At 42.6% G+C, this 26986-nt stretch overlaps 1 protein-coding gene across 1 annotated transcript in view; it reads right to left on the bottom strand.

Moving 5' to 3' along the window:
* The window catches only part of LOC133506523 (Krueppel-like factor 7), a 35898-nt gene extending 9112 nt beyond the window's left edge, over window positions 1–26786 (bottom strand). Inside the window, exons 1-2 of the mRNA XM_061830752.1 lie at window positions 26452–26786; window positions 6394–6994 (exon numbers count right to left, since the gene is read on the bottom strand). Of these exons, the coding sequence (XP_061686736.1) occupies window positions 6394–6994; window positions 26452–26553 (703 nt within the window). The 5' untranslated portion in view covers window positions 26554–26786. The remainder of the gene's footprint in view (window positions 1–6393; window positions 6995–26451) is intronic.
* Between the last annotated feature and the right edge of the window lie 200 nt (window positions 26787–26986).

Below are 26986 nucleotides of genomic sequence, written 5' to 3'. Positions count from 1 at the left end.
AGTTCCTTTGTGACCTCCTGCATAATTTATCACTGTTTCCTTGATGATAGAAATCCCAATTTTAAAACAACTTTAAAACTACCTTTTATGTTTTTATTGGGTTATGTTGGTCTAATACTTGTATTTTTTTGACGATCTTAAAATTGGGGAAATAATGCAACAACTCTATTCATTTGTTCTGAAGGATTTTAGATGTTTCCAGTGCTCATGTCGTGATTTTTTGAAGTTTCCACAAATACCATTTGTCACATTGCTTCTGTTATTATAGCCGTAGCTGTTCTTCAGGGTCAAAAGGAAACTGGAGAATAATCTAATTTATGATGAGAAGTGTCCTTCACCCGAGCCTAGACTATTCAACAATCCAATCACAGCATTGCCACATTGGTTATGTTCAGCCCCATAACCTGCTCCAAATTTGGAGAAGGATATACTTGGATGTTTTTTTTTTTAAACCATTTTTCTTTTTGTCATTTCCAGACTATATCATCTCTGAACAGCAACAATCACGTGAAACGCGGAACGTGATTTGAGCAAAACAGATTCCAAACCACATGGAACATTGGTTTGAAATCCGATACAGACCGGTGGATGCATCAAAGCCCATCTGGTCACTTGCAAATGCATAAACACCAGAGCTTCAAGCTCCAACTGGATCAAAAACAGTGGATTTACCTTCTGTCTGAATAAGTCTATTGAGATAGAATTTATTTATCTGTCTTGATCATTCTTGTTGAATGTAAAATTTATTTTTTGGGACTGTGACGAGAAGCTGGAGTACCTAGATTGAACCCACACAAGCACAGGCAGAGGATGTAAAGATCAGACAAAATTAACCAAAAAAATGAAAGACTACCAAGATGAATCTTCTTTCTATGAGTTATGTAAATAACGAGCATAGGAATAAAAAATAGTGAATACTGTAGCAATTATCCATGGTAGAAATCTACTGTATCCTCTTTGTTTTCAGGGTTTTATAAACTAATGGACGAGTCAATTTTACTACTCCACAATGATGTTTAGAGCTAAAGTAGTCACTAATTCCATTTTTGGGTTGAGAAGGTGGCAGAGCCACTTGCTACCAATATGAGTGCCCTGAATGAAATTAGCTGGTCATTTTAATTGATTTCAACTGCCTTCCATTTATTCATGCACAAATTTGTTTTTAATGGGTTCCCATAAAAGGGAGAAAAAAATCCCAGTTCAGATTTTGAAGAATTTTTCACCACTATCGAAGTGGAAGGAGTGCAAAAAATTATTCCACAGCACTAGAAGAGCTCATTGATTATTTGCATGGACAGGTTTGCCTACCTGGCCAAGTTGTGTAAACGTTACCTAGCTGTCGCAGAAGCAAGCACTATGAGTGACAGGTCTTTTATACGATTATGTGAAAGTGAGCGAGTACATCACCCAGCCCATGACCGTGGTGCTTTTGTGTTCTGTACTGAATCTTCAGCGGATAGCCTGTATCAATGCGACTTTCATCACATTAGTGATGACTTCAAAGAGTATAAAGTCTTGCATATCCTACTCTGTATCCAGAAACCATTTGAACAGCAGGTGTTGGCCAATGGGCTGTGGTCAATGAATCCCCATGAGACTCGGATGCTTGACTGTGTTGCCCAGCAACGGGGCCAAGAGGGAAGGAGTTTGTGTGGATGCTGGGTTCATGCAACATGAGGAGGCAGCAGTCAGTGCAGCTGGCTGGATCTGGCAACGGCACGATGCCATGCCAATGGCCAATTACCAGGCATGCCGGCAGAGCATGGAGGCAGTTGCCTAGCAACCGTAGCTGTGGAGATGTACAGCGCAAGGGGGGGGGGGATAGTGAGAGGTGGTAGTGGTGGTGGTGCAGAAGGAAGGAGGAAGGGGGGCACTAAGAGACCAGTGCCTGCAGCAATAATAACCACTCAGCTACCGAGTCCTCCACCGATATGCTGCCCCCGTTGCCTGGCAACACAATCCACCTCCCCCACTCATTTCTTTCTCAAGATACCCTCACAAACCAGACATGTACATTCGCCTCCTCAAACACACACACAAATACAAATGCACACTCTGCATCCATTCAGTGGGAATGATTGTCAATAAAAATTGGAGATCAGTGATTTAATCCACCAGATTATCCAAAAATTGTCAACATAATCTGATTATGCTTTTCTTACTTTTATAAAACATGACATGGCTTATGTTATGGATCATTTCCTTTCATGACAATTACTCTGTTACCCGATCTACTGAAAAGTGTTTCGACATGTCATGTTGTCCAAATGATTTTTCCCCTTCCCCAAAAAAATACCTTGCCGAATAATTAAATCCAATAAGAAATTATATATTCGCATCTGAAATCTGATAACTGGGTGTTTCCTGAATCACGTAAACCATATCATGTTTCATCTGTTACTCCTGAACGTTGCTTCACACACACACACACACACGCACACGGACACACAGCAAATGCACTCCAGCCTCTCAGGTGCCAGTGTTGATCTTAATTGCATTCCCTCCATTAACTGGAGCCAACGCTGGGCATCTGGGTCTCAGAGGTCATTAGAGAGGCTCTCCGAGAGCGCTTTACAGGCTCCGACCTGCAACCAGCATTCCGGGCTTTGATATTAGAGAGTGATGTGGGGTTGGGGGCAGCTGCGTGAAGGGAGGATTACCATAGATGAAGGTAAGGGCCATGTTTAAGAGAGCTTTGACGTCACCTCAGATATGCATGTGCACATCAAAAGACATTTTCTTTATATAAAATGCTATATAATTAGTAAAAATCCCTGCATGTTGAAGTCATTTAGCTGTTGATGACTTTTACACAGATACTGACAGTGACCACACTTGTAAAGAGGTTTATATAGTGTAACCCTGAAAAACCCAAGACAGGGAGTTGCTTTGCACTGTTTACTGGCATGTCCCATCATGTTCCAACTCAATACCAGTCACATGGTATGGTTACGCATCACCGTTGACTTGTATAAGAACGGTACAATACATTGGAAGCTCATGTGTTTAACAATGTTAAATTACACTGAAGCAGCCACCCCAGAGTAAAGTTAGAATTGGAGTGCAAGTATTTTTGTGGAGAGAGACACAGGAGAGCAGAGAGGAAAGTGATGGAGGATGTCGAATGAGCGACAGAGGAAGAATAACTTGAGCGGCCTTGTGGTTCGGCTGTTCCGTGAACCTCCTCCCTATCTAATTGTACTTCTTATCTGCCATAAGCCTATTCATAAAAAAAAAAAAACCTCTACAGGGCACCACTATTCCACGGCGACCCATTTAATTCCAGATTAAATCGTCGCCTTTTCTCCGGCAGTAATTTATGGAAATAACAAGTAAGAAAAAAGGGGATTTGAGTAATGACATCTTTAAACGTGTCAGGATAATAGCGCAGTGACTTGGGGAGCCTGTGCTACAGCTGTTGCTTCCCAAAGAGGGTCGTGCCTTCGTGTTGCCTTGTGTGGCCCCACGCTTTCACACATCACCATTTCACATTTATGTCCGTGACTAAAACATTTGATTTATGGGATGTTTTATGATAAAACTAATTGTACTGTGGTGGGGCAATTTGAGTCCCGTAAATTATTGATTCTTCAACACAAATTTTTGCTTTCAAATCATATACAAGTGCAAGCAAACTACTTAAAATACTCTGTCTCGATTGACAGACATCTGATCAATAATCTTATTGCTTCTCTTTAAAGAAGGTTTTTCAAAGTTCTGTAACACCTTCTTGTCTACTTGGCTTAACACTCGGTAAGCAAAATCAGAAAAATATGTACGAGAACATGAATGCAGCCAAGATCAGAAATTGAGTAATTGTGCATGCAAAAAGGTTTTTCCACATCAGTTTAAGAGAGACAATTGTGTATTTGTCGTTAAAATACTGAAATTCCATTCATTAATACCAGACATTTTTGAGATGTCTTGAGAGAATAAAGTTTAAGATACATGTTGGTGGGGTGGGGAGAGATAGACATAAATTGGGAAAATATGGTGTTCAATCAAGTGAGTGTAAAATTTGGAAAATTACAGTAGCCTGCAATTTCAAACTTTACCAGTGTGGAAGGTAAATACAGTATGTATACTTTACAGGTGAAAACATGTATATCTTTTTTTTTAGTGTGGGTTGTGCCTACAGTGCATCTCCGGAGTGCATTAAAGGAGAGAGACACCCACCTTACTCTTTGACAAACAAGGCACAGATAAGCCAACTTTACTCAAAAGCCTGACAACACAAACGTACATTGTACAGTTTTACCAGTGGCAGAAAAGGTCGCGAATACCTTGGGGGTGTACGTGCACCTCCCTAAAGGTACACCTGCATTTACTTCTTGGGTCCACCACGCTACTGTTGATTTTTTTTTAAGCCTTTTCGTCCATGCAGCAAGCCTATGTCTGAAAGCCATTATTGTAATTATTTTTATGATCAAAATATTTTTAATTCAAACCTCCAGTATTTATTGTAAATGTTACAGGGACTTTTCAGAAAACAGTGTTAAGAAACCGAGTTTGAACCTAAATATGTAGAAAATCAATAATTAATATCAATAGCAGAAAAAAATTGCTTATATCTTCTCACATATCCCTGCTTTTTAGGACAGTGCCACATGTTTTTTTTATGTAGAATGCAGACAAGCACAGTAACAGTTTTAACAAACTATAATTATGCAATAGGAAACTGTGTAGGATGCTGTTGAAATGCTTTTAAAGTTTGAATCACGCTTGTTTTCTTCCAACCTGCAATGATATTCAAGTAAATGTGTCAAGAAAACCTCTGAAGCCAGAGGCTGAGTTGCACTTTTGTTTATTTACTGCAAGACCTGAGAATGAAACAACTAAACTTCCTAACACTTAACTTATACACTCTGTGTGGGAACTCGTGATGGTATAGAGGTTTACCTGATAGGAATACATGTATCTTTACACAACAAATACCCGGTAATAATATTTCTGATACATGCCTGTCAAAATGATGGTTCTTCATCTTCATTTCCTTTCGGCTTGTCCCATTAGGGGTCGCCACTTTTCCATGCAAGCCTATCTCCTGCATCCTCCTCTCTAACACCGACTGCCCTGAAGGGGCTCAGGGTTGACCCCTGGTGCAGTCCCTGCTCCACCATAAACTCCTCTGTCACAGCATATTTTCCAAATAAAAAGCAAGTGTAACCTGGCATGCACGTTAAATATTTCCCTGTCCATGGGGCGCTCAGTTTACCACAGAGTTCTGCTCCCATAGTGGTGATGTAACTCGAGTTTGGAGTAAATTGGAATGTGCCATAGTCTCTCGCTATCAATGCTAATACAGTAGTTGAGTCATAATATCTGTAAATGGTACATTTTATTTGTATGGAAAAACACTTGTGGGCTCGGCCTTATTGCAGATATTAAACAAGTCAAAAGCAGGAACGCAGTTTGCCTTGACGCTGTGCAAAATACTTCACTCTGCAGTGTTTCTAACTATAAAATGTCTTGTGTGGGAACCCTCGTAAACCGAGGATCCACTACAATTTTTAATAGCAGTCTATGGCCCTCTAATATGGCTCAGTGACCCACCAATTGGATCCATCAATTGAAAATTACTGTTTTACGGGCACGTGGTCCAGTGGCAGTACCAACCAAGTCCATAGAACAAAGTGAAGATTTGCCATGTAAAAAGCAACTTCATTTTTTTCTTTAACATTCTTTCCTGAGTTCACTAGGTTACACCGTGCCCTTCACTTAATTGATAGCTCCTGTATCTCCATCTCTCCCACACAAGGCATATCGGGGTTTGGAAAGATGGCTTTGGATGATGGCATGGTGTGACCTACCACACGACAAAATAAGCCAACATGCCATGACATGCGTCCATAACTGTTATGTTCGCAACATATTTGTAGTTTCTGGATGATTACAGCCCTGGGAAAAGGTGGCCAGCCTTTGACCTAGACCAGCAGGATGCTTTAGTGGGGGAAGTGGGATGTGCGTGGGGGCATAAGTATTGGAAATAAAGCTGAGAATGGGAGGCAGCCCATCCAGGTCAATCCATCCATCACTGAGCAGTTACTCAGACGGAGGACAGTTCTCTGACAGGGTTCTGAGTGGTACGGGATGGAGATGGAGGAGTGAGAGTTATGGCTTTGAGACCCTTCCCCATTCGCTCTCGTCAACAACCTTGTCATTGGAGACAGCGTTCTCACAGAAAGTGTGGAACAAGAGAAGTATTCTTTCCCCACTATAACAAGTTTTCATTTCTTAATTCAGCTCATTCATCACCAAGAATGGAAAATGTATTACAACATCATCAAAACATCTTCACATGAAAAGATGTGCACATGAGTATTGGAAGTAATGAATGTGAATGTAGTAATGAGTAGCCGTCAGAAATTTCTTCAGGCTAATGGACGTTCTTACCTGTGTGTGTCCTCTGATGGGCCTTTAGGTGGGAGCTCTTGGTGTAAACCTTCCTACAGCCGTTGAACTGACAGCGGTGGATCCTCTTCTTATTTTCTGGCAGCTCACCGAGCACGCAAGATACTCCCTCGTCTTCCTCCTTTACCTGGGCGGGTAGCGGGTGTGCCGCCACTAGCCGGGCAGCGCTAAGCCCCACCTTCCTGGCCACCAGTTTGAGGGTGAGCGTCCCATCGGCAGACGTCGTTAGGGACGGGCTGGGTTTCACAAGATGCCGACCCAGTTCTGGGGATGAGGGGGGAGTCAGGGAGGTGACTGCGCTTAGCTGGGCCTGGTGAACTCCTTCCATCCCTTCTGTTGGTTCTGGTACCTTTGGTTCAGTTTTTATTGATGTAGTGATGGGCAAGTTCTTCCGTGTGGGGCAGAGTATCACTCTTGATGGGCTTCGGGGCTCATTTATGCTGGGGAGGAGAACGTCAGCTAGGTCTTCCTCACCATCATCTTTCAGGTAGGCCGGAGTCAAGAGTCCATCCAAGTCATGGTCAAAGAGCTCGGAGAGACGCTTGGGCTCCGTCTGCAGATAACGCTCCAACTCGAGGCAGGTCTGGAAAAAATAAAAATGTGACAGCGCTCACTCTCCAATCCAAATTAAACAACCATCATCCATCATTGGATATGCCATTACGCACTTGAGGGGCACGCCACTTGTTTGCCTGTTACAGGTGCGCGAACACACTTTGTTTGACATTTTTGACAGAGATCACATGCTGATTGATTGCGGGTGCAATAGGAGATGTCCTAAACTCCATACAATACTTAGTAAAAAACATTTTATTGTGCTGTGACAAGTATGTGTGACTGGAAGATTTAATCCATTGTCGGGTCCTCTTCCCAATTACTCCAGGCACCTAATCATGGATGCCAAACAAAAGACCCCTGATTTATGCGCACTGGCGTCTATTACTTTACACTATGTTGTCACGCTTCTATGAGGCGAGCCGGCCAGGGAGTGCGGCGTCCAATGTCCAAGGATAAATCTATTATGTGCGGGCAGACGGCGCCGGTTTGATCCCAGGGATCGTTGTGTTTCACTTGTATCCACTAACCCGTTTTGACAGCTGAGATGGAGGCGAGCAGCTCTGCCGGGTGCGTACTACTCCCCACTTCATTTGTGTGTAAATAGGCACTGACACACAGAGTAGCTGGTCCCATTATAAGAAATAAGGTTGTACAGACTGAACACATCAGAAACATTTACACCCCCCGCTTCCCCTATTCTGCCTCCATCCTTCCCTCCTTGTTTGCACCTTCTAAAAATAAAATCACACATTCCTCTTCTTTTGGGGGGAGGGTGGGGTCTGTTGCTAAGGGAATGTGTTTTCCAGGAACAAAAGCGATTTTTATTTTTTTTTGCAATGTTTACACGATTTGCATACTGACGTCAAATTAAAAGCTACTCAAGACCACCCGCCTCCTCTGTGTGCCACATGCCTCCACGATTTCTTCTTCACTGTCAAGAATTTAGAAAATACCAAAGTATTGAACCAGTTATCTAACTTTATATTACCAAATAATGTAAACATTATGGTAATGTAAGGAGTGATGTTTCATATATGTGGCCATGCCCTACTCCAGGGCTCAGCAACCTTTTTGAGGGTGAGGGCTACTTCGTGAGCACCGATCGTATGAAGGGCTACGTGACCTGTTTGTGGCAAATTAGAGACTGAGTTCATTACACGTACATAAATATTTTTGTTTTAATTCATTATAGTAAGTGACATTACAGGTATTTTAAAAATTTAATTCACGTAAGCAAGTCAGATTCAGAATTTAAAGCACAAATAATAATAACAATTTGTGGCCTATGGTATTTTTAGAACATACCCCTCTGGCGCCTAACTTGGTCCTCGCGGTCTACCATTCGCCCACGGGCACCGCGTTGGTGACCCCTGCCCTACACTTATTCTCCACAGCCTGTTTTGCTTCATTTCTAAGTCTTCTGGTTGTGGCTGCTTCCTCTCCCAAGGTGAGCGCTAATTATCCACCTAAACCAGCTACTCAGAGAGGAATTTCTCTAGCAAAGTGCTGAGGACTGCAAAGAGTAAGAGTGTGTGTGGAAGATAGTCCAAGCAGACGGAAAAGAGGATAGAAGAGGATAAGTGGGAGGGAAAGGAAAATGGAAAGTGAGTAGAGCAACAGGGGCAACACGGGGAACGAAGCCAAAGAGCCGAGGAAGGTCTTGACTTCATTTTCTCTGCAGGGGGAATGGCAGAGTGAATCCTTTTGGGGAGTGTGCCATTTGGTGTAAGATGGTCTTGTCGGTGGGGCTTCACAGACACACAGGAGCATGCAGGTGTAACACTCGCTAAACACAAGGTTACGTTCCACGGTACAGCGATGGCACGTCAGCCGAAACATTGCATGAGGTGAAGCGTGTGCAACTTACAGCATGTGTGGGTTGTGGCCACTGCACTCGCTTTCTACACTTCTTTCCTCGTCACTCCATCGGGCACCACTGCCCCACCGCATCCATGCCCCCAGGTGGTGACATTAATATTGTTTGAGAGAAGGTCATGTAGTTGATCAGCAGCTCGTGTGTGTCTTTGGCTGTGCAGCATGCAGCATTGGTGTCATGTGGTGTATGTATGCTGCTCTGAGTGGGTTTATTCAATGTTTGTGTTTTTGCACAAACTACTACTGTGTTCTCATGCAAAAAAGAAGAAATCTCTTGCTGATCTGATACCCTAAAATGTGTGTTGTGTGTGTGTGCCTGTGTGCGCGCGTCTGTGTCTGTGTATAAAAGACTTCTTGGCGGTGCGCCTGTCTGGAGTGCCGACATTTATCGGTTCTGCACAAAGCCAAGTTTCATTTTCCTAATGGGCTTTTTGGGATCATTCCTTTAAATTGTCCAGGATAAGGCAGGACCATCCGCTGGCGATTCCAGCTGCCAACCGTTGACTGAAAGGTTGTAGCAGTGACGGCGCATTTGTGGCAATACATGTCTTAAACTGTTGAACTCGTGCAAATTCATTGATGCTTTTGGCAAAAAAAAATGCTGTAATGATGATAATAATAAAATAAAATAAATGCTAGCTGTGTGGGTGAATATTAATGTTGCAACAGAAGATTTCTCATAAAAAATGATCTGAGTGAACTATTGTGTGTGTACAATATAGTAATTTGTTTTTCTTTTTATTTTTCTGATTGACTGGCATACACACCGGACCCCAAAGTGGACAACCAGCAAAAAAAAAAAAAAATGGTTGTACAATATTTTTTGTACACGTTTAGTGCGGTGATCACACAGGCTGAAATTACTGGCCATTAATAAGTCATGGCACTTTGTAAATGAATTAATACAGTATAAGAATGAATATCAGCTACTTGTATTGAAAAAAAAAAACAAGTTCAATACCTTTATAACTGTGAGTTATGAAGAAAGTATTGCAACTCTGCTTCACATTAAAAGTGAATATACAGTTTCCCAGAGAATTCAAAATGCACCAGAGTGATTTCTTTTTCTGCCTGTGGTGATTTGGCTGCGATGTACTGTACTCATCCATGTACATGGTACAGTTTCTTCCATTCTCTTTCAGACACAAAGAAAGAAATTAAATTGCATTGCTGTCTTACTTAGCAAATCTCATTTGATTTCATTTTCTTTGCGTTTCATGTGCAGGTTGACTAGCTTGAGAATTCTCAGGTGTGCATCACTTGGCAGCACTTAGAGCATTTTTGCTCGAGTTGCAGCACCTTGATTATAAAAAAAAGAAAAAAAAACATGACGGAACAAATATTTGCAGTACAAAAGGGAAATTAAAAAGGCATTTCTCTGCCTTTGTATTCATTAATCTATTTTAATGGGTGTAGAGTGCCGAGTAATGGCGCATATTTGCACAAGGCTTTCTTTACTTAGATTAGCGTAGTTTATAGCATTTAATCTTCTTTACGAGCCCCTTTAGCTTCCTTTGAGCTGCGCTTCTTTAAAGCAAATTCACAAAATGGTTGAGAAATTATTCAAAGGATCCGTAGGCACATTGTACGTACACAACTCCAGTTTTAAATACAGCAGGTGTGACAACACCAGAGAGACAGCCTGCCTGCCTGCAAAACAGGCTCTGCCTCACCTCCCCTCTTTTGCGGGGACCTCGGCCTGGCAGCTGATGCCCTCTCCCCCGTTGGCTTCCTCCACCCGCCTGCCATCACCATCAAAGCGCAGGCTGCCTCCCAACTGTTAGCTCCCCGCTACGCCCCTAATAAAAAAGGCTGGGATATAAATATGAACAGAGGAGCGTGCATAATGCCCTAAAGGAGCACCCAAAACACCACTAAACAGATAAATGTAATGGGATGGATATGGTTCATTAATTTTAGGATGCTTAGTTTTTACAGATGCTGTGATAGAGACAAGGTGTTATGAATAACATAAAAAGCGTTGGACTGCATTTAAATGCAAAGAGGTTTATATGGGATGGGAGGGGGAACCAATTCATCTGCATTGTCCTTTTAGAAGCTTCACTATGGCCGAGTAATATGGATTTTTTTTCCTGATGTAAATTCTAAGACAACATCGATTCTGCATTATTTAGCATAACAAGCGACATCCTGTTAATGGCAAGTCACAGATCGATAAAATATTTAAAAAACAAACTGTGCTCTGGAGTCATTCTGGATGCAACAAAATTTGCTTTGCCGCTGACAGTTCTTGTCTTGTGGCGTCACACTTGAACAGGTTATCCACAAATGGGGGAGAAAAATGGCTGTTAAAGATGAGGACTTGCTTTTATTTAGTTAAGAAGTCAGGTTTAACTTTACTGTCTTATTCTTTTGATGCAGAGTCCTGCTGTGTGTATCTCATCGTGGCGAGGGGCTACAGGCCTCCCATTGATCTTGAGCCAAGCCATCACTTTGAGGTGACAGCTAAATGACCTGGAGCCCTGGGCGCTGACCATCTTACCATCATACTTTGTGTGTGTGTGGTGGTGGGGGTTGGGGGGTTAGATGTGATTGTGTGTGTGCATACGTGTGTCTTTGCATTGCAGTGACTAATCGATAGGGAATGATGCCCGCATAGTGCTCATCAGCGGCGGCAGTTGCAGCAGACAGACTGTAATCTATAGCTTCGCTGAGCAATACTTACATGGCGCACCCCCACCTGCATGCATGAAAAAAAATGCCTAAAGGAGTCCCCCACCTCCCCTTTTCTGCTAAGCCCCCTTTAGGTTCCTGCTCGTACACCCTTTGCAGCCTCCTCAGGGAGCAGCACGGGATCATCATGGCGAAGCAGCCTGCAGGGTTCCAAGGGAGGCAACGCTTAATTTTCCTCAACGCCCCTTACATTACCCGCCTTTCTCAATAGATTCACTGACATGGGTGTAGTTTGGCCAGGAGGGATTTTAGAGGCCCTGATGGGGCTCAGGAGCAAAAAAATAAATAAATAAATAATACAGCAATAACAAAAAGGAAGGAGAGGTACAAAGAGAAGGGAGCTACAGGGGAGAGAGGAAGCTCCTTTATCTGCCTTCTGAGATGTGAGACATGTAGAGAAAGAAAGGAGGAAAGCACGTTTGAAAGATCTCCCAACATTACACGGCAGATTAGAGTCGAAGATAGCGAGGAAGAGATACTCCTGATCGACTAACAGCTCTGCCAGCTATCGAGCCTTACCTAGCTACAGATAACATGTGGCGGAAACGGCTTAATTACATGCACGGCCTTATCAGGTGACATTAGCCCAGCAGTGATAATCAGTGCCAGCGTCAGGCCCTTCCGTCAAACTCCTGTGGCACATCGCACCTCAACCCTTCACAAATCACAATTTGCCGATAGTTTTTGAGGGGATGACGCACAAGAACTTGTAAAAAGATGAGTCCTTGTTGTATTGGGCATTATTTTTGCTTTGATGAATCACATGAGAAGTATTTTGTCTTTGAATGAAATCTTTTACCACGTAGAGCTTGAAACCGAGAGAGTCATTTCATTCTGCTCTTCTTTCTGCATCCAAAGAAATGTCAAGAACAGTATTTTAGATGAAATACATCGCATGGATAATCTCTTTTTTGCATGACAGGTAAACCGATTAAACTTGTGAAGTTCTCTTAACCTTGAGATGTACACAGAGTTCAGGAGGGCTTGGGGTACAACAAGTGTACAGCACATAAGGACCGAAGAAAATCTGTCTGAAAGGCGCGTGACAAAGAGTGGAAAATGTCTTTTTGTTCTGGTACTAAGCACGATTATTTGAGAAGTGAGTGTGTAAGAGGATAGAGAGCTCAAGACAGAAGAGGAAGGATGGAGAGGAAGGTTGGAGATGCAGCAGAGGGAAGAATGGCAAAGAGGATGGAGGCAAAGGCGGGGAGGGGGGAAGTATAATCCCACAGACTTGAGCACCAGGGAGGGGAAGTCTTTTGAACTGGATTTGGGTGAGCTGTTGTTTATCGGCGCACGATTGGCCAAGTGGCCCCTCTTAGCTGTCAAAACCATACTAATCTAATCATAAGACATTTCAGCCATTTCCCACCAACATGCACGTGATGTGTGAGTGTTGGGGGGAGGCGTGGGGTGACATGCACGCAGAGGGGTCGGCAACAACAGCAGTTTTACAGTTTGCAGTGGGATTTGGGGAGTGTGTCCTCCGGATGCAGGGGACCCCATTGTGTGAGGCAGACTGGCTAATCTTCATTACCGCATACAATGGTTGGTCCAAAGAGCGAGTCCTTGGCTGCAAAAGGCATGGGGAAACAAAAGAGGGGAGAGCGACGAACGAGAGCGGGCAGGAAGGCAGGTCGACAATAACAGGGCGAGAGATAAAGGGAACAGTGAAGCGTGAAAACTCTTACTCATACAGCGAGTGTCCGAAAAGGCCGCTCAGTACCACAATCACGTCCTGACTGCAACTGTGGCGCTGTGCCACTGCTGATAAGGTTCATTCATACGTGCTGAATTAGGGACGTATTTTGAGTGTTTTCAACATGATGGCATTGTGTAGCCGGCTGCCATTGTCCTTACCATGCCAAAACTCTCACGAAAATGAGGGCATCGAAAGCAGGTGAGTGGAAGTGTCACCAGGTGGATTATCTCAGGTATGAGGTGGCGAGCACCACTTCAGATTTGGCCCCCTGATGTAATGAGAGTCAAGTTGATGTCAAGTAGCCAGTGAACACATCTTTGATGGTTTTTCAGTACAGTAATAAATTTAAGAGGAGGGAATGCTTGGGAATAACATATAGTCACAGAGAATAACTCTAAGATCATGCTGAATTTGTGCAGAGTTCACACCTTGGAAAACTAGAGCATGGAGAAGGGCTGATTGAATAACTCGCCTGTTGTCAAGATATGTTATTTCCAGCCAAAGATAAAAAGTCTTTCGCCAAACGGGGAAACCTGTCCTCGTTCTTGGTCCACCACAGCAGTGGTTTCTGCATTCTAATTTGGCGTGGTTGCAAAGAATCACTGATGTCCTCTTATGCGGTAGAATGACTGCCCTGTCTCCTTCCACTTTGATAGCAAGTGAGTTTCTCACGTATACATTTATTTGTAGTGTGTCGCCACAAATGAATTTTGGGCACCATGCATAGATCTTGCCACTTTGTATTTCTCCTCACTGTGAATGTAACGTGTCATTACATCCCAGTCAATAGGTGGCGCTATGCATTAACACACGCTTGGTCTACCAGAGAAGATGAGGCTCAAAGATGAAGCAACATACTTGCAATGGACAAACATCCAAAGGTAAACAAGTAAGCCATCTCAAAAATCTCAAATATGTCACCAGACTAGTTCAGGATTTCAGGCAGGTTTAATTTATATCATATAACGGCTTATATGAATCAATTTATTTTTCTGTGAACAAAGCTAGAAGTAAAACATGAGCATAGACCAGAGGTGATCAATGCGTCAATCGCGATTGACCAGGTATTGGTCGATTGGTTGATCCTGTGACGTATAAAAAAAAAGACGTCAGCCTGCCATCCATCCTGTCACTTGATTAATATAGATATATAATCGATGACATTGAATTTTTTGGACACTTAGGTCACACACGTGTAAACAACGGTGCTCAGGATGTCAGAACTAACAATGTAGTCAGTGAGTTACCTAACCCTTTTTTTCTCGGAGTGTTTTCTCTTAAACTTAAGAAGGGTATAAAAAGGAGTGGGGGAGCAGGACCAAGTACGAAGGGAAAAACTTACCACTTTCATACGGAATGGAAGGAGGAGTGTTTTTTCACAATGACATTTTCAAAATGCGTATCCCTCATGTGCCAGTCTTCCATCGCGTTACCAAAGAAGGGAAAAGTGGAGCGACATTTTCGGACTGTACATGGAAAATACAACACTGTCTGTCAAGTCTGGCTGTCATCATCTGCTGTCCAGACTATGCATCCCTGGCTCATTTACTCCAGTGCAAGTCATCAGAGTAAACTCAGGTGATGACAAAAAAAATTATAAATTATATTGTTAATTATGTTGTGGCTGGCTCATGCCGTGATCCAAGGTGCATCAACATCATTGGTTCTGACCTTTGTCGGTGGCCCTGAATTTTAGCTCACTGGTAGTTCTATACACTGTCAAACAGGAGTCATGGTCATGACCCCCAACCCCCAAAGTTTGGGCACCCTGGCATAGACAGTAGTCACTCGTGCTATGTTCGTCATTGCTTTGAGTAATTCGACTTGCTAGTGACTTCTCATTCACACGGACAAATTTTGAAAATGATTTTAAGCGAATCATAATCCAACATGCCGTCATGTGTTCTAGATCAGAAGGAACAGGTGAGACTTAACACTTAATACAAGGCTGGTCCTAATTTATTTTCCACTTTACCTTTATGACTGCATCAGTGAACAATAAACACAAAATGACTGCTTTTAACCCAGAGTCGTTGAAAATGCCTCAGTTTAAGTCATGGTTTTATGTGACACAGCAGAGTAAATGTAGTAGCTGAATTATATCGTCAGTTATTGATACATGTTTTTTTAAGAAGGTTCATCTTTTAATTTGATCATTCCTCTACATTTTCAGGGTATTTTGTTGATTGTACACAAAGCCGAAGTTTACAGAAAAGAGTACTTGGAACGGCCGACGATATTACCACAGAGCGACACAAGGACCAAGTGTCTCTCACACTCCCGTTTTAGCAGTGCATTTTTTTAACGTGCAAAACAATCTTTCAAACTTGTTATTATGGGAGCAGTATTTTTTTCAATTAATCCTTAGGTGAAAACAGACCTCTGTAATGGTTGACACAGGAGAACACCTAGCTGTATCTCTTAACGGAAAAGATCCTGTGGACATACATTTTGAAAAGGCTTTACAATATTATTTAGGAACCCAATGGATGTAAAAGGCAAAGCTCCAGTGAAGAGCGCAAACTCTGCAAAATTAACACTTATTACATCTTTTGATTGTTACTACCATATTTCTTGTTATTATACTGTGACTGAAATATCCTTTATTTAGTAAGAATTTAACATTACAATTGACAATTTAGTTTTAGTTATTTAAGTAAGCAATTGTAATTTTTCTCAAGTTATTAATTTTGTGTTTAGATTCAACAACTTCTTTGTGGTAATTCTATCTGTTTCATTAGCGTCATGAAAGCAAATAAGAGATTTGATTAAAATCCAAATGTAATTTATTTTTTGGGATGTACACACTCATGTGCAAAAAGGAATTCCCTGCGACCCCGTGACCAGGCCAGCTGAAAGGCGCCCACCACCGCAAACACTGGTAAGTATGTTTTACATGATCAGGATTTTGGGGGCCCATCGCCAATTATCGAGTTAAAAAAAAAAAAATCAAAAAAAACAAAACAATAACCGTTAACTGATCTGATCAAAAGATGGAGCAAAGTGTCTATATAAATAAATGACATTCATTTTCATTATACGTATATACTTGTCTGCTGTATACTGTGTATCTTCAAAAATGTCTTCAGTTTATGTATTCTAATCAATAAGGTCAAACCAACATTACATGTAAGAAATGATGATTAATTCTTCTTCTTCTTTTCCTTTCGGCTTGTCCCGTTAGGGGTCACCACAGTGTGTTTTCTTTTTCCATTAAAGCCTATCTCGGCCATCTTACCTGTACCTCTCTTACACCCATTGCCCTCATGTTTTCCCTCACAACATCCATCAACCTTCTCTTTGGTCTTCCTCTCGCTCTTTTGCCTGGCAGCTCCATCTTCAGCACTCTTCTACCAATATATTCACTCTCTTGGACCCATTTCTTCACTTCCTTACCAGAACCATCATTCCTCTGGATTGTTGACCCTAAGTATTTGAAGTCATCCACCTTCACTATCTATTCTCCCTGTAGCCTCACTCTTCCCCCTCCATCCCTCTCATTCACGCACATATATTCTGTTTTACTACGGCGAATCTTCATTCCTCTCCTTTCCAATGCACGCCTCCATCTTTCTACTTGTTCCTCCACCTGATCCCTGCTTTCACTGCATATCACGATATCACCTGCAAACATCGTGGTCCAAGAGGATTCCAGTCTAATCTCATCTGTCTGCCTATCTATTACTTCCACAAACAGGAAGGGGCTCAGACCTGATGCCTTCACATCTACTCCATGATAACATAATTTAAACCCTGCTCCTAAACTTCTAGCCTTACTACCTTTCCACCTGCTCTCTTGGATCCATAATATATCAACCTTTCTCCTAATCATCATGTCAACCAACTCCTGAGCTTTTCCCGTCATGTTTATTCATTAATTATTAATTAAAGTTTAACTATTATTATTTGTATTAACTGATTACTGAAATTAAATTACTTTGCACACAATACAACTTTAGGACATGAGTCGACAGAACGCCGGTACAACCGGCTACCAATTGCTTGCGAGACTGCATGACATTTTGTTGCCTGCTTGCGAGCCGTATCGTATTAAAAGTACATGAACATACCTCAAGGAAGCCTTGAATTAACATCCTCTCCTGAGCACCCATAAGCAGCAGCCATTTTGTTTTCATAATAAACACAATGTGATGGCTTGTTGTTACTGTGGCCATGGTAACAAGTATATCCAGTCGCATTTGAATTGACAAGAACAAGCCCAATGATAGTAAACGGACTACAAAATTTTATTGTGGTAGTCTGATATAGTGCAATCGTGAAAGACCAGATTTGTCTTGTAGTTTGATCCATGCATTACGTGCTGTCTGTCTCACCCCGCTGACAATTTTTTAAAGTTGTTTTTAATTGTTTTTTTTTAAACTGGCTGTCAGATATTTACAGTACAAAATCAAAAGACCTGCAACAAGACTAAAATTAAATGAGCTTTTGGATTCAAATATACTGTACACAATGGCAACACAGATTAAATGTCTTTTGCGGTGCTAATCAACATTATTGATCAGATCAGCGAATTACAACATAAAAGCCAATGAGCACAAAATGCTAATTATGGACCTGTACCAATCAAGGCGATCAGATTGGTGTAAAGTGTACTGGTAAGTGCTGAAAATATTTTCAAAATCTTGTTTTGAGCCTTTAATGGGTCTCCCTCACTTACCAAAGCTGCACATTTAGAAATAGAAGACACTTTAAATTAAGGTTAAGGTTAAATTAAGGTGACGGACTAATTTAATTCAGTGCTATCACTTGTCACAGAAAGCGGCTCCTCAAGACAAAAACGATGTAATTGTGGAGTGGTAAAGTCAACTAGTCGACTAGTCGTTACACCAGCGTGCGCGGAGTTACACTAAACAATAGTGTTCACATCACAATGATTACAGTTTCGCATGTTAGAGCAGCTGGGATTCTGTCGTTCGGTCTGTATTCCCACGGCAACGCTTTTAAGACAAACCCGAGTGGAAAAGATTAGCCCAGGGTGCTTAAAATATTGAAAGACATCTCCTCTCCACTGAGTGGTGAGACAGCCCAGGAGCGAGTTGACGTTGCTCACGGATGGGCGGAAGTTGGGATGAACCCAGTCACCCCGTTGCTGCCGCAGCACAAACACTGCGCACCCCAGTTTCACCATCAAAGCTCCACAACAATGGCTGGCTGAGCTGCAAATGTTGCTTGACCTTTGACTTTTACCTTTGCATCTAACAGTGTTCTGTTGCATGATTTTTGTGGCATAACACACACACACACACACACACACATGCCAACTGCTCGTCAGAATATTCAAAGGCAAACTCTTCTCTTACTGCTGCACACACACACACACACACACATAAACCCAGTAAACTCTTGCTTGTGATGCTTGCTCTGCTTCTGTTCCTGGCTTACACGCACACACGTTTTCACGCATGCATGCACACACACACGCACATACATACACCAGTGAAAATTATTGATGTTCTCTCTTATAAAACAGTAGCTGGTCCCTGAAGTATTCCTGGCAACATCACGGGCTGAAAATAGCTGCCGACCCAAATAACTTTCCCCGACGGAACGGAGACAGAGCCAGACCACAGCCACAGGCAGCTGGCTTTACTAATTGGCATCATTTTACAATGAAATCATATCTGGGACGCAATAGTGGTAAACTAAAGAGCAAGAGGGTGTGCTGTCTAGCCACGCACACGTCTGGGAGGAGCTTCTGTCTTGTTGGTATAACTTATTAGTAAATAGTGTGTGTTTGTGTGGAAGTGGTGCCGTGAAGGCATGCTTGGATGACTTTGGTCAGAAAGGAAGGACTTGTCTCCAGAGATTCCAGCAGACCTGAGTAAAAAGTGGGGAAATTTATCTCATCAAAGGGTTGCCAGCCCAACATTCACGTCTGCTGTATGCATGGCCAAACGCTAATGAACTGGACAACTGAAAAACTATCTCACTGCGATACACAGTCTGTGTGTGTGTGTGTGTGTATATCATATACAATACACGGTGATTGAAAAGTCACTCCCTATTTTAAAATGCTTATGATTTATTCATATGTTGTAATGTTTTTTTTTATTTCTTTGTGTATGTTGCATGATGTATGGGAATTAAATCTATGTTCTTGTTTTGTTTTGTTCCGATGATTTATTTTGTTTAAAATTTGAGGTCTTCCAACCCCAAAGAGTTCCTTGTGAAATCAGTTAATGCGGTTCCCAGGCGGCTTGAGAAACTTGTGGCTAATGCTGGTACCCGTATCGAACATTAAATAAAACTCCATCCAATACTGTTTCTTCTCATGTTAATTTCTTGTAAGATTTATACTTCAGGAATATATTACAAATATTTAAAAATAGGATATTACTTGCATGCGCACAAACACACGCAAACACACACACACATACATATATATATATATATATATATATACACACACACACACACACACACATACATTATCTGAGCCGCGTATCCTCACAAGCATTGCAGGAGTCCTGGAGCTTATCTAGATGTGGACTCATGGTTTGAATTAATAAAGTTTTTTATTGGTGTTTCTTGTACTGTAAGCTGTTTCAACCCCCCCCCCTTTTTAGGGGTTTCATTTCTTTGTTTTGAAATGCTTTTAATCATATAAAGCACATTGAGTTACCTTGTGTATGAAATGCGCTACATTAATACATTTGCTTTGGTTGCTTTCCCGAACAAGTCTGGCTTGCTCACATCCTGCGAGAAGAACAGTAAAGAAACATGTTCAATGACGTGCTGATTAATGGCTCTTCCCACAGGTCTCATTAAATCATTGCAGGCCACTTCCCAGGCCAGTTGGACACCGACTGTCATTTTAATTTGACACATATACGGCCATTTTTCCCCCCTCACACCAAGGCTAAATGTCAGAATAAAATAACATCACATTTCATGTTCTGACATCTTGGCCAATCGCAATTTCAGGTTGAATCCACCTGTATGAGGGAGATGTATCATTCAAGCATTTCATGCCTGGAGGTCGGAAAGGAAAACCCTCCAAGACCTAAAGACCTTAATTTGTGAAGTTTTCCAGGTATCCTCTTTACATAAGATGTTTCAACTGTAATCCATATTCTATGTAGCATTCAGCTTTCAAAACCATCTCATCAGAAATTCAGGTGTTCCCTTCTGTGCCACCATGCCTTTGCCCTGCAGATTTTTAATGCACCGCATACATTTGCACATCAATTGAGGAAGCTGGGTAGGGGTCATCATTGTCCTATTACTGTCTTGTCTCAACCCCACCACTTTCCCCAATTTTAATGCACGACATCCCATCACAAACAATCAGTGCAAAGGGATGATGGTTGCCATTCGGTTACCTGGTAACCATAGTAACAATGGTGCTTAGGGGGTATTCACGTTTCTCCTTGCTTTACTCCTGGGGCCTGATTTGTAGACACAGTATCGTTCTGTTGTGGTTCATACCCCTATTCCTTGTGTCCACTCCGTCCCCCTGTCTGTCCTGTGGCTGCATTTTCAATAAAAATCTGAATAATTTAAAAAGTTACAAAAAAAGAGGATGCAATTAAAACTGTTCTACAAGACAGCAAAACCGTTCGAGAAAAAAGGCACAGATCCACCATTTTGCAAGGCCATATAGATGAGCAGGACTGGTTAAAAAAAATAAATAATACTTATTTATTTCATTTTACAAGATTGCACTTACTGGGAAGGTTATATTGAAGTAGGTGAAAAATACTTCTGGTTTTGCATGTGGAACAACCATGCAAAGTGCACACATAGTGGCTTATATAACATTGAAAGCTGCTGCTGCACTGGCTCATTGCAACCTTGGGCCTGGATGAGATCTCATCTAAAGAGAATTTAAAAGCATATGTATCGCCCAAAAGTCTAGACTCTTCACCCCGGTTTATAAACAAGCGGCTTTACGGCGTGTCCTTGCGCAGCCATCAACTAAATGTTGTGATTGATGACTGGCGTCACATGACAACAAGGAGTGGTGTTTACTCCGTCAAATTGCCCTTGTCTCTCTCTGCCCTGCATCTCTTTCCTCTCCGAGGCTCCTATGGGAGAAGGCCTCCATGGCTGGATGTCTGTTTTCTAGGAATCCTGTGCTCCCTCGGAGTGGGATTAGTTTCCCCAAAGGAAACAAGCAAACAGTCCTTTGTACTGGCACTGCTTACCAAGGCTGCCTAGCAACAGGTAGGCAGCGAGATGGGATGGCGCACTGTGTCAGCGATGGCCATAAAATGCATGAATATCTCCTTCACATGTATCTGTAGTTAAGGATGAAGTTAGATGAGGTGGAGGGAAGAGGATCATTTAATTTTCAAACATTTTTAGTACAGTTTAGGATCATTTCATTTTAAAACGTTTTTTTTTTTTTTCTTTCCCAAAACCAATTATACCAGCTTTGCTGCAGCACAACCACTGCGGTGTATCACCATATTGAACTCATGTTCTCACAAACCATACTCACCTAAAAATGCACAAAGTTCCTTTCGGACTCTCTCAAACTGTCACCCCAATCAAACATTGTTCTGTCCGACTGCAATTTTTCAATAAATGCCAATAATAATACAAATAACCACAGAGGCAGTAAGTAAAACTCCTTTGTTGCACAGAAAAACTGCACCAGCATTAAAAGGTTTTCAGATCGTCCATTCTATAGAAGTGAAGAGAACAGGTTTAAAACATTTCGTTTGAAAACTCTGACACATGGTCAGACACTTGTTTCCCTCTGAATGTGTAAACCAAGCCAAGATCAGGGCGCTCTGAGTGCCATTCAAGTCTACTGTTTGCTTTGGGATTGTCCACATGCAAACCACTTTGTAGTCACAGATAACTGACTTGTATAACATGTATACAAGTGGAGGAGAGGGAGGGTTTTTTTTTCCAGACACTATGCTGTGTTTTATTCTTCTGTTAGCTAATTTGAATCTTGTTTTTGTTTTGTTAATTTCATAGCCAAGCATATTATGAAGTTACTTCTCTTTACTATTAATGTACAGTAAGATTCTACTTTACATACATGTGGACAGAGATATTCTCAACGCGAGCATTCTTTTTGTTTTGTACCTGTGGCAAGCCAGGCATTCAAGCATGCATGACCAATTAAAAGTGCCACGACGGGCATCCCGATATTGGGCTCAAATGATGTGCAAGTCATCGCCAAGCCGTGTGTGTGTGTGTGTGTGCACGCGAGTGTGAGGTGACAAAAAGACAACTGACTGCTGGTTGTTAATCAAACCTGGGGCGGCAGAGCGTTTCAGAAAGCTATACATAAAGATGTGCTTGTCCACAGCACTCCCAGGCCCCTCCCGCTCCCTCTGACAGGCCGGGCAGCAGTGTGTCAGGCAAATGAATACATCCACTGCCGCACTCTCTTTCATCAACGCTTCCCGGCTTTTCATCAGCTGCCATAAAGCAGTAGCAGGCACCTATCACTGACGATAGCCTCTCAGCTGCCTGAATGATGAGACAGACATGGCAGAGTTCACGAAGCGCTCTCATAGCAGAATGGATGTTACTAGGTCAGGGGGTCACTTGCACATCTCATTACACAAACCTGCGTGTGCACAGGACCATCAGCGAGCGATAAACCTGAGCATGCCTCAGTATGAACAAACACCAAGTGGCCTGTCTCGTTAACCGTGATTCCAAATAGAGTCTTAAAAGCTCTGCCTCATTTATCAGCTCATTTTAATTGGATGAACTTCCAGCTTGTTTTCCTAATGGTCATTTTTTATCCTTGTAAACAGACATGCTTCCTTGCTCCTAATAGATGCTTTGAGGAGTAACATCGTGGCAGGATAACACAAAGGCTGCCTTTCACTGGCCAGGCCATGTCCAATAGATTCTACGTGACCAACATCTCCTGACTGTTTTTCGGCTTGAGGCAAACATCAGCCATATTAGTCATCTGAGTATCACAAGATAGAAATCTGTAATACTCTTGGAATATTTTGGGAAATTTTAAAAAATGGAAAACAAATTGCAATGTCTTTACCAGACTTGAAACAATGCATTACACTTCTAATAAAAAATAAAAATAAAAAATAGCTAAGCCAGCGCTATCTGGGAGAGGTAAGACTACATTTGTCCCACCTCCTCCTGCTCTTAAAATACTTAAAAGTGCACGTTTGATCAAATGCCTCTTCATTTGGATGAGCTAAAACCAAATTGGGCAAAAGTGTGCTGGAACATTTAGAACAATACGTACTGAACTACTTTTATAAGAGAGGAGGGGCAATGAAACCAGGATGCGAAAGTCAAGAAAGACAGGTCGGCGCGATCAAGTCTGCCGTGAGTGAGAAAAGCAGCTGAGGCCCAGTGAAGATTACATAACGTTGCGAGATACACGGTTGGATGAGCACTCACACGTATGGATTCAGACGTCCTCTAATAGACGGCAGATGCCGTTCTTTATCTTTTTGCCACTTTTGTTCAGCGCTTTCCTATAAACTAGAAGAGGGGTCACCGCGCGTCTGGAGCTTCTTTCCCACTTTCTAGACTCTACATGCATCCCTGCATCTTCATCTGCTGTCTGTCTGCGGTAGCTTGTCGGTCCTTGGGGTTCAAGCCCACCCGACTGTGAAATGCGAAACCCTGCAGCAATGGAGAAAGTGCGTGCTCTGCAACTTCTTCTACTGCCATGCTTCCATCGGCTCCCCCACCTTGCCCAGACTGAACCGCTGTAATGTGCGTGCAAGAGAGAGCAGATGTAAGCAGGCGCCGTGGCTCGTGGGTTGCCCTGCTGCTGCCACATGTAGGCGGGGATGTCCACATATAGACGACACCTATAATGCACTGCAGGAGTATGAAGGCATTTTGCTCAGGCGGCCATCATGCACTTGCTCTAGATCCCTGTGTGTGTGTGTGTGTGTGTGTGTGTTGAATCCATAAGGGATAATAAACTGTGTAATATGTGTTAGTTGGTATGGAGTGTGTCTTGAGGTCAATGACACACAGTTGGCTATGGTGCCCCATTACTTGTCGGGGTCGAGTGCTACAGAAAAAAGCTGCATAATCAGCGGAGTCAGAGGGCTGCTAAAAAAATTACAGAAGATGCTAATAAATGTCTGTCCACCTGCCAAACGAGGCTTTAACAAAGGGGAGCAAGTTTACAAATTTCACAATAAACACTGGTGGAAGTGCAGCTGACATATGTACTTGTTGGAGTTGAATTGTGCTGCTTTGACAGGAAATGTCACCTCAGTTCATCTTATTACCAGCTATTTGTTGCATCTCTTAATCATATAGGGATTTGGACGCAAGTCATTTCCGTTTGGCTCTGTTAGCTCCAGTAATGCAACAAAAAGCAGCCTCAAATGCACCATCTGCAGACCTCCAAACATATTCGCCCATGTCTGCTCCCCATTCGCCCATTTCAGCCTGAATCATACCTCATATACACCAATACGGGACAAAGTCATCACTCTCGCCGTCGCATCTATGGGAGCCATTTAGGTCTGACAACAACGGCCTTCTAGATAACAACTCCAACCCATAAGAGACATCAAATTCTAAATTGTGGCTGGAATAGAAAAACCTGCTCAAACCTCAACTCACGACTTCCCGCATTTAGGTGGACTCGGCGGCATCGTCATTTTGCAGCGGGCATACGGCATATCTTGCAAACATGCCAATGTGAGTGCTTGTCCAAGTGCAAACTGAGGCCATATTTGGTTAGTTTCATTGTTAGACACAAGAGAGTTTTGTGTGATTACACTTAGGTAGAGAGGGGCTAAGATTTTGATGGCCAAAAGTACTTAAAGATGCAGCAAATAGCCTGACATTCTTAGAAATCATCATGTTTCAATATAATAGAACGCATAAAACGATGCTACAAGTTGTTGAATTTGAGCACAAGTCCGTTGGAGGACATTGTTTTTCATTCCAAAATGAATGATGTCTTGCAGGGTGCAGGCAATCAGGCCAGTCAAAGCAAACTGACATTTCCAGCCTCTCCAGATAAGAGCACTCGCACTCGCGCCCATTTGCATTAGGTATTGATTCAGGGATGCTGGTTGTGGGTGAGGTGCCATTTCAAAATCCACTGACAGAGGAGGCAGGGAGTAGGGAGCATTTTATGAAAAGATGCGTTGGTGGGTAACAGTGGGATGCCAATTAGCCTGCTCGGCTACAACAAATGGATCCATCGTCACGCACTGTTCACCCTCCTCTTTTTTTCTTCCCCCTTAGGCATGAAGCAAAGGAGGAGGGAAGCCTGGACAATGTCAAGTATATACTGTCCAAAGATGTTTGATCTTTCTCTCTTTTAGTTAGTCTGTGAAATAAAGCACAGTCAGCATTATCACCAGAAGCAGCAATGCAGGTGTTGCTGATGCAAATAAAACAAATAAAAAACAAAATACAAGTAAAATTGCACAGGTGTTTTGGCATCTTCACCCAAACTGTTAACCTCATGAAACAATATGGACACAATTTGATTCTAAATGTATGCAGTAGCTCCCATGTGGATTTGTGGATAAGACCACACATCTCAATGGTTACGCGGCCACGTGTTCACCTCCCCAATCATCAACTGGACTTGGATTCAAGAAGAAAGCTACAACAGATGACAGTTAATGTCTTTCTGGGATGTTTCCAGAATATCCGTTTCGGCATTGCATTTAAAAGATGCAAAGACAGACATGTCGGTGTATCTATTATGGATAAAGGGGAGAAGGCGAGTGGAGGGGTTGGGTTGTTGAGGGAAATGGGGGGTGCGCGCATCTCATCGTGTGGGGCTCCACAACTCGCTAATGCGGATGTATAATTCACGACCAATTCTGTCTCGTTGATGGCCTGCGCATCTTCATCTTGCCAAATCTCACTTGACAGCTTTATTACAAGCCGGCGTGCGTCCGCATCCCATCCACCTCTGTGAAAAGTGTCACCCATACTGCATACTGGGGAACCACAACAACAACCTTTGAATTGACTTAATTCTAACCAGTTGCACATGATTAGATTGCGTTCAGTTTACTTATATTATTCCATTAGGTCAGTGTACACCATTTTAATCTTATGCAACTGATGTACACGATCAAATTAAGTACTTTGTATAGTGTGCATGAAATATTGAGGGGGGGGGCAGCTTTATGTAATTTATACTTTACTACTCGGCTAAAAAAAAAAAAAAAAAAAAAGTTAAGAGTCCTGCATCCTCGAGCGCACAAGTGTGCAGTTTCGAGCCCCCGTGTAGTTGTTTGGACACTTACCTGCTGCCAATTCTCTTCAAGCGAAGGCATGGCGGAGAAATAACCGGTGTCGTGGACCAGTTGAAGTTCCTGAAATATACTGTGGTTGGCCAGGACGTCCATGCTGACACTCGCGGTCGGAACAGATTGACTGATCCACGGGAAATGTGCCACCTCTTTTTTGCCGTGTCGCGCCTCTACAAGCGCACGTTTGTCATATTAGTCCACAAGAGGATCGATTGCTCAAAAGGTGACGATCGGAACCCGCGGATTACCGGAGTCGGCGCGAGAAAGAGAGTGGGGGTGATGGAGGCTCCATGTGTACCAGTGCTGCCAAAACAGACACTGATAGGAAGCCAAGGGAGGGGAGGGGCGAGAGTAAATGAAGAGGCGTGTCTTTATGTGTCAATCAACTCCGCTGTTTATCCAAATAAGGTAGGTGGGCGGTCGAGGGGCCATTAAAGAGGCAGTGCAGCGTGGAGAGGCGGGGCTAAAGGGATTCAAAGAGCCGGATTGGGTCCAGTGCATTGTCACTCACGGTCAATATAGGCTGGAT

The sequence above is a fragment of the Syngnathoides biaculeatus genome, chromosome 2, assembly GCF_019802595.1.
Source record: "Syngnathoides biaculeatus isolate LvHL_M chromosome 2, ASM1980259v1, whole genome shotgun sequence".
NCBI classification, from domain to species: domain Eukaryota; kingdom Metazoa; phylum Chordata; class Actinopteri; order Syngnathiformes; family Syngnathidae; genus Syngnathoides; species Syngnathoides biaculeatus.
The sequence above is the reverse complement of the archived record's forward strand: the minus strand, read 5'-3'. Positions and strand labels throughout refer to the sequence as shown.